Genomic DNA, 8,129 nt, shown 5'->3' with positions numbered 1-8,129 from the left:
GTTTCTCTGCACCCCTCCCCATGTCCCTGGTTTCTCTGCACCCCTCCCCATGTCCCTGGTTTCTCTGCACCCCTCCCCATGTCCCTGGTTTCTCTGCACCCCTCCCCATGTCCCTGGTCTCCTCTGTCCCTGGCCTCCCCCTTTCTCCAGGTGCGTGAAGCAACGTCCAATGACCCATGGGGCCCCAGCAGCTCTCTGATGTCAGAGATAGCAGACCTGACCTACAACGTAGTGGCCTTCTCTGAGATCATGAGCATGGTGTGGAAACGACTCAACGACCACGGCAAGAACTGGAGACACGTCTACAAGGTTTGCGTGTGTGGGTGGTGAGCGAGAGGAAGTGAAAAGGAAAGTTGTGCGAACGTCTGTTCAATATTGACCATAACAACAGGTGACGTAGTCTGTCTGTCTGGTTTGTCTGCTCACATACTCTCACTGTTGTATTTGTGCACATAGAAATAAGAATTAGAATACTAGAATGGACATAACTAAACCAAGATAGACCACAGCCCGTTGTTTTCAAATGAGTCATAGTGGGCAGAGCCAAGCACGATCTAGCAAGATCCTATTGGCGCGTTCTAGCATGCATTTGCATATTTGCAATAACTCAATTTGCCTTTGCACTGTTCCTAAACAACACCATTTTTTAATACTTTGGAAAAGTTTAGTCCACTCTGTTCGTAACATATTTTAGTTTTGGGAGAGAACTATATTGAGATCAATTGTTTTATCGATGAGAAAATTTGTAGAATATCAACAAAAATCCATCTTCTCCCACTGCCGGCCACTGGGCTTCCTCTCACTACCATACCTGGTAGTGAGTAAAAATGCCAAATGGATACTTCACATTTATGCATCCGGGGGAAATATCTGTCCCATTGTTCTATCTGTGACCTAAGGCTTCATATGACAGTATAAAAGATCTGCCATTTTGGCCAGGGAGTAGGTCAGCCAGTGATAAGATATTGTGCACATTATGCTTGTTAGCTAGCCAGTCAGTTTCAGTGGAATTAATGATTCCATGGATGTTTCAAATGAACAATGTCTACACTATTTCTGATCAATTTGATGTTATTTTAATGGACAAAAAAGTAGCTTTTCTTTAAATAACAAGGACATTTCTAAGTGACACCCAAACGTATATGAATATATATGAGTGTAGCATACAGTGATCAGTGGTGGTAGTCTAAGTAGTTTGTAACTGTAATGCAGTTGCTTGGTGAGGATGACATGAACCTGTATGGGGGTTAGTGTCCATACAAGCATTATACTCTGATTTTTACCTCAACACAGTGTGGAATACACATACACAGTAGCCTAAATGTAGGCTAATTCTGCTGTGGGGAAATGGGGAGATTCAGGATCTTCCTTCACTGCCCTTTCCTGTACTTGTTTCCATGACAATTCCATTGTTTTGGTCGAGTTCGATTGACCTCTTTACCACATCTATGGCTGCCATTCTCGTCCCGTTCTGGAACTTTGAGGGTTTATGACATAGCATCTCCAGTAATTGAATAGGATCTCTGTGGTTTCTACTGTACTGTGTGTTGTCCAGGCTATGACTCTCATGGAGTACCTCATAAAGACGGGTTCAGAGCGCGTGGCTCAGCAGTGCAGAGAGAACATCTACGCTGTCCAGACTCTCAAGGACTTCCAGTTCATCGACAGAGACGGCAAGGACCAGGTACGACACGCACACACACTGTACACACATTCCCAAACACACACGGGTACTGAATCACTACTCGCCTCTCATTCAAGGACTTTACAATGTTTTCACTGTGACCTCTTATACAAACACAGAGTGAAAAGCCAACAGTAACATGTTCATGGGCTGGTAATGACAGTATAGCAGGTCACAGGGAAACACTGATGGAAATGGAGGGACTGAAACAGGAATGTAGCACTTAGTTACCAGGCAAATAACTGACATTTATCAACAATTCAGTGACACAGCTGCGTAGTTAGGAAGGTTGTGCACTGAGGTGTATGTACTCATGTGCATTCACCTGCGTGTGTGTCAGGGGGTGAATGTACGGGAGAAGGCCAAACAGCTGGTAACACTGCTGAAGGACGAGGAGAGACTACGAGAGGAGAGGATCCATGCACTCAAGACCAAAGAGAAGATGGCACAGACCACCAGTGGTGAGAGACAACTACGTTACCCAGCCTGCACCAGCCACCAGGGGATCTGAAACAGATTGAGGAGGAAAGCAAACCATAGACAGAAATGTAGTTTTAAGTTGTCTGCTGTGATGCAGAGCCTCCCTGATCCTGGAGAGATGCATGTGGTGTTTGCAGGCTTTTGTTCCTGCCCAGCTCTAACTATGCCATGATGCAAACAATAACATTTTCTTTCCCCTCCTTTCCCTGTTCTCCGGTCCCTTCATCCTGTCCCCCAGCCTCTTCGGCCCCCTCAGCTCCAGGTCTGGGGGGTGGAGCGCTTTCTCAGGGCTCTCACTCTGGAGGGGCGGACCCAGAGCAGGCGTGGCCACAGAGCTCCGGTGAGGAGGACCTGCAGCTGCAGCTGGCCCTGGCCATGAGCAAGGAGGAGGCAGAACAGGTATACAGTACAGCCAGCCAGCCTGCAGCTGGTGGAGGGGAGGCAGAGCCCCCGCTGGCCAACCACACTGTTAACCTGAGGTCCAATGGCTTGATAAACGGGTTGATTTGTATAGGATATAAGCACTGTACACCCTACGACCACTATACATAGAACACATATATATGGTGACACTTAACTACAGTCCATAACAGAAGTATCTGGGCATAGCAAGGTTAACCCAGGACAATGTGTGTTTCCATTCACTCACCTTTACCCTCTGACCCCTGACCCCCAGACTACTGTGGCCCCTCTGGAGGACGCAGAGCTCCGCTATGCACTCACACTCAGCAAGGAAGTACAAGAACAGGTCAGGGGGCAAAGGTCACCACCTGACCGACCGATCATCATCTACCTATCTATCTGTCAATCTGTCTACCCAGCCGGCGGTCACTCCATCCAGTCTTAATCCCAATCAAAATGAATGATATTCATAGGAATGATCTGTTTCATTAATTCCAAACATACACATGTCAATGGGTTAATAATATAAGAGGGTAAGAAGGAAAGAAGTAGTTTTAAAAATAACTCCCCTATGATTTAATCAGTGTAAAATGATGCATGGCAAAGACTTCATAATTTGAATGACTCAATTTAACCCGTAGCAATTTCTGAATGAGTGATTACTTCCTTTTTTTCTTCCATTGCAAATGATTCTGAACGCATGCTTCAAACTACACACACAATGACATACTTAAACACACTCAATTAAAGGCATCTTCCAGTGCCCGCACTCTGCAAATTGGAGGGCAGTATTCAATCAACACCGGTATTCAGAAGTTTACAGGGTAAGGCAAAACAACACTCTACCTTTAGCATCAAGACAGGTTGTTTTTACCCAGTTTGTTCTTTTGTCTCACAAAGTTCTTAAGTATAGATAAAACCTCAATGTAATTCTAGCACCCCGACGTCATTCTAGGACACCGACTTCATTCTAGAATGTCAACTTCCTTGCAGAAGCACAAGAAGAGGACTGTTTTGTCTGCCCGTGAACACTTCTGGATACAGGTAGTGGTTGAATAGAGAGCCCTGGCAGACAGTCCATGTCCATTATGGCTCGGACCCTGACCAGTTTCTTCAGAAGGTGAAAGAGGATACTGCCCATAGCGGCTGGTCTAGAATCAGTTTTTGATTTCCTCAAGGAAGGGAGAATGTTTTCCAACTCACTAAGGTGGGTTGAGGAGAGCTGATCTGAGAGCAGCCACTAAAGGCAGCATCTCTCCTGGAGCTTTGCATCACAGTCAGATAGTGCTTCCTGGGGGAGTGAAATTAAGTTGCTCCCTAGACACTGATCTAATGTCAGTTTAGCATTTTCTCCCCAAATGGCTTTAGCTACAATTTGGAGGCAGTAAGCTGATCCTAGATCTGTGCCTATGGGCTGGCCTGCCCGAGCGCTTGTCGCAGGTGATGACATCACAGCTGTATGTGATTGGCAGGAGGAGAGGCTGCGCAGGGGGGACGACCTGAGACTGCAGATGGCCATCGAGGAGAGCAGGATGGAGAAGGCCAAGCCAGAGGAGGTGTGTTTGGTGACGTGTGTGTACGCCAGCCATAGGGGAGGGATGGATGGGGGCTACACACACTCGACAATACCACTCAGTTCCTCTTTCTCTCTCCTGGTGTTACCTGCTGTAGTTGTGTCTCTCACCTGTGCATTCTGGGATTGGAGAGAACTGAAAGTTAAGGTAGTGTAGGCCGACACCAGAAGGGTTTCTGAACCCTATCAGGTAACTGAAAGCTATGATATTTCCTAGAGGAACCTTTTTGAATTAAAGTTAAGAACTGAAAGAGTTTGCCAATTATCTGACTGACTGGTCAGCAACATCAACAGACCGGTGCTGGTCCCCAGACCACAGGTTGAGAAACAAGAAGCACCCCTCTCTCTCTCCCGTCCCGGTACTAGTTGATCTATCCCTTCTTTCATCCTCTGCTTTTATCAAGGCAACTGTGTGTGTGTGTGGCCTGCGTGTCAACATTTGTTTAGTGTGTATGTTAACTGACTATGCTCTGTGATTTTCATGTGTGTGTGTATGAGAGACAGACTACTCTAGCCTTGAGCTCATTGACTCTTGGTGTCTGTTCAACATCAGTGTGTTGTTATAACCTGTGTATTATCCTGTCCCAGAGTGCGTTAATGGAGCTGAGTGCTGTGGACCCCTGGGGGGCTCCTGCTGCTGCCTCTGGTAGCTCTGCCGGCCCCTCACCCCCTCCCACAGTCCCCCTCCCAGCCCCCTCTGCCTCTGGCCCCTGGGGCCTGGCCCCTGCAGACCCTTGGGGTGCCTCGTCGCCCGCCTCACCCCCCAGCATAGACCCATGGACTAGTGGAGGGACGGCCCCCCCAACGATAGCCCCCCCGCCAGACCCCTGGGGAGAGACAGCCTCCTCAAGAGTCAACTCCGTTGACCCCTGGGGACCCTCAGGTTAGTGACCTCTGACCTTTACTCCCCTGGCCTCGTCTACACCTGTTACCCTCATTCCGTCACCTTGTCCCACACCCCTACCTCCACACTCTGGACATCAATACATTTGGTCTATTTTCCAATACTCTTCAAATGGCCAGCATGTTTAGATCATTTGGAATGTGACCCTCCATATCTCAGTCAGGCGTATTTCTGGTTTCAATCAAATATCTCTGTCCGTTCTTACCTCCTTTCAAGTGAAAAGACTGTCTGTCCAGCTCTTCCATATCAGATAAATGAGAGAAAGTGGGGAAAGGAAGCCATATTGGACTATTGGGATCCAGCCCAGCTCCTTGTTCCCTGTATATTGTACGGTGTTGTGTAGGGTTGGGTGCCTGTTCAGTTCAAGAGATGAACAATCCTCATTGAAAATAAATGGCACTTTTGAAATCTTAAATGGGAATTCCAATTAATCTTTTGAATGGACTGACTTGAAATGGTATTGACCCCGACCCTGGTGTTGTATGTGAGCCAAACCCCTGCCTGTCTCCCTCCCCCATAGCTGTGACCCCCCCCAGTGTCGACCCCTGGGGCCCCTCTGTGCCCCTCTCCACCACCTCCTCTTTTGGGGGGCCAATAGACCCCTGGGCTGGGGACGGGGTTGATCCCATCATCACCTCTGACCCTTGGAGCGACTCCGCCAAACACACTAATGGCACAGGTACATCCACACACACACTGACACATAATGGCAAGGACATGTGGATGAGATACTCATTGACCCCCTCCATTCACCCACCCACAAACACAGTTGTCTTGCATTCCATCCTCCCTCAGTAATAATGGTATAATGCCGTGGTGTCTAATCTGGTTAGTCACTATAAATACAGTACTCCATGTTCACCTTCACTCTCGCTCTCTCTCCTTCCCTCCCTCCCTCTCTGTAGGTCACCCAGAACTGCGAGGTCAGTTAACGGGCGACAGTGCGGGTTCTCCCGTGCCCTTTGACCTCACATCTCTGTGCTCTTCACTTCCTGTCCGTAAGACCCCCGAGTCATTCCTGGGGCCCAACGCATCGCTGGTGGACCTGGACTCATTGGTGTCTTCTAAACCCAAACCTAAACAACCTCCTCCTCCATCAATCTCCTCCTCCTCAACACACAACCCCTTCCTCCAGACCACAGGTACTGATAACACACACATGAACACATACACAAACATTTTTAAGCACTTTGTGTTTGTAATAAATGAAAGTACATTGATTGACGTATTCTCTCCTCTCCAGCCTCGTCTTCAGCCCCTGGCATGGCAGTCACCCCGGGCAGCACAGTCTCCAGCAGGGGGGTTTCCCCGACGCCACCCCCCACCTCCAACCCGTTTGGCGCGGCCGCCCCCATGTCCTCCATCTCCCCACAGCCCTCCATACTGGGCCTCAGCAGCCTCCGCACCAGCCCTGTACCACCCAACCCCATGGCATACCCTGGCATGGGCATGGGGCCTATGGGTATGGGAGCACCAGGCCTGGGGATGGGCATGATGCAGAGCCCCATGGGAATGTCTCCCTACGGCGGGCTCTCGCCCATGGGTCCTACTGGGCCTTCTCACTTCATGGGGTCCGGAGGGGCCCTGCCCCCACAGCTGAATTTTGGGGGGCCTACGGGGGCAGCTGGAGTGATGGGAGCCGGGGGAGCAGTGGGAGGGGCCGGAGTGACGGGCGCCAGCACCAATCCCTTTCTTCTTTGAGGACGTTTCAGCACTCCCCCTTCCTCTTCAACACCCAATCCAGGCCTTGCCCCGCCCCCTGGCTCATCTACTGCTCCCCCTTCCCCCCCAGAGCGATCCTCCTTCAACACAAACAATTTATGTTTCCAAAAAGAAACGTGTGTAGATCTCTATATTTAAAGAAGAAAAAATAACATCTGAATTTGTTATTTTCTTTCAGAAGCATTTACATGAATTTCAACAACAGCAAAAATATTTTGGTTCATTTCAGTGGGATGTAGCGGGAGGGAAATATACGTTTATTTATTTTTATTTAGTTTTAATGCGTTTTGGTTTCTTTCAGTCCTTTCTGAAATCAAGGTGGGTGTTTGAGAGTTTGGCTTCATCAGTAATGTCACTCTGATTTATAATATTGTATTATTGCACTGACAGAGATGGGGAGAGAGAGGGGACATGACCACTAACAAACTGAAACACAAACAAATTCCTGTACCTGCCTCTTCCTCTTTGTCTGTAGAAGAGAAAGGTAGGATGAACACTGACATGAGAGGAGGATTGAAGGAGGATTTTATAAAAAAACTCCTGAACAAGATTTGGACAGAAAAAGCTGGCATTAATATTTCAGCCACAATATAGTCAAATCATTCAATAGCTGTTCTATTTTTTGTTTAATATAATTTATTTATATTTTTTCTGCTCCTGGGAATGAATAAACAAGTGGGACAAAATACGCAATTATGCCATTAAATCAAATGCTTATTTTTTCTTACTGATTGTCATGGAAATCAAAAGAAGGCATCTATTGGTTGAGGAGAGATGGAATGTGTTTTGTAAATGTGTGAATGTGTCTCTGTCTCCATTCATCCTGCGTCCTCGCTTATTTCAGCAAGGTACAAATCTATTATTTTTGTTTTTAAAAATTGTCACTTGTATCAATGCTATGTAATGTTGGGATTTTAAATGAGGTATTATAAGGGTCACATTTTTCTGCCAATTTTATTTCACAAATGTTTTGTATTAATCAGAAGCATTAGTCTTTCTCACTCTTTCATACAGGATGCCTCGTCTGCAGGTGTCTCTGGACATGACTGGACCCTCTTTTCCGACCCTCCTCCCTACGGGGGGAGAGCTACAGATGCTTCTTTTAAAAAGACAATTCAATGAATGAAAGAACTTAAACAACAGGGGACTTGATGACATGCTCCATGCTGTTCATTTAGTTTGATGATTGTTATTTTATATCAACTAAAAGATCTCTTGTATCGGGTAAGGTCACATTTTGTGTGGTATTAACTGTGAACATTCACATTTGAAAAGTAAAATGAAAAAAAAAATAAAGAAATAAAACAAATCCACAAAGGGTATGTTTCCTTATATTAAGTCTGTCTGGTGTACTGTGTGTCTGG

General features: G+C 47.0%; 1 protein-coding gene across 7 annotated transcripts in view; it reads left to right on the top strand.

Annotated features, from left to right (window-relative positions):
- Nucleotides 1–8,074, top strand: part of LOC129857175 (epsin-1-like) — an 18,385-nt gene extending 10,311 nt beyond the window's left edge. For 5 of the 7 annotated variants that reach the window (XM_055925183.1, XM_055925181.1, XM_055925179.1 and 2 more), the window contains 10 exons: nucleotides 151–309; nucleotides 1,556–1,684; nucleotides 2,025–2,145; nucleotides 2,403–2,563; nucleotides 2,841–2,912; nucleotides 4,039–4,122; nucleotides 4,728–5,022; nucleotides 5,564–5,722; nucleotides 5,949–6,185; nucleotides 6,287–8,074. In XM_055925183.1, the coding sequence (XP_055781158.1) occupies nucleotides 151–309; nucleotides 1,556–1,684; nucleotides 2,025–2,145; nucleotides 2,403–2,563; nucleotides 2,841–2,912; nucleotides 4,039–4,122; nucleotides 4,728–5,022; nucleotides 5,564–5,722; nucleotides 5,949–6,185; nucleotides 6,287–6,744 (1,875 nt within the window). In that variant the 3' untranslated portion in view covers nucleotides 6,745–8,074. The remainder of the gene's footprint in view (nucleotides 1–150; nucleotides 310–1,555; nucleotides 1,685–2,024; nucleotides 2,146–2,402; nucleotides 2,564–2,840; nucleotides 2,913–4,038; nucleotides 4,123–4,727; nucleotides 5,023–5,563; nucleotides 5,723–5,948; nucleotides 6,186–6,286) is intronic. The other 2 variants (XM_055925184.1, XM_055925185.1) reach the window with 2 other exon arrangements.
- Nucleotides 8,075–8,129: the final 55 nt, after the last annotated feature.

Source organism: Salvelinus fontinalis, chromosome 6 (assembly GCF_029448725.1).
Source record: "Salvelinus fontinalis isolate EN_2023a chromosome 6, ASM2944872v1, whole genome shotgun sequence".
NCBI classification, from domain to species: domain Eukaryota; kingdom Metazoa; phylum Chordata; class Actinopteri; order Salmoniformes; family Salmonidae; genus Salvelinus; species Salvelinus fontinalis.
This window is presented reverse-complemented; position numbering and strand designations above follow the sequence as displayed.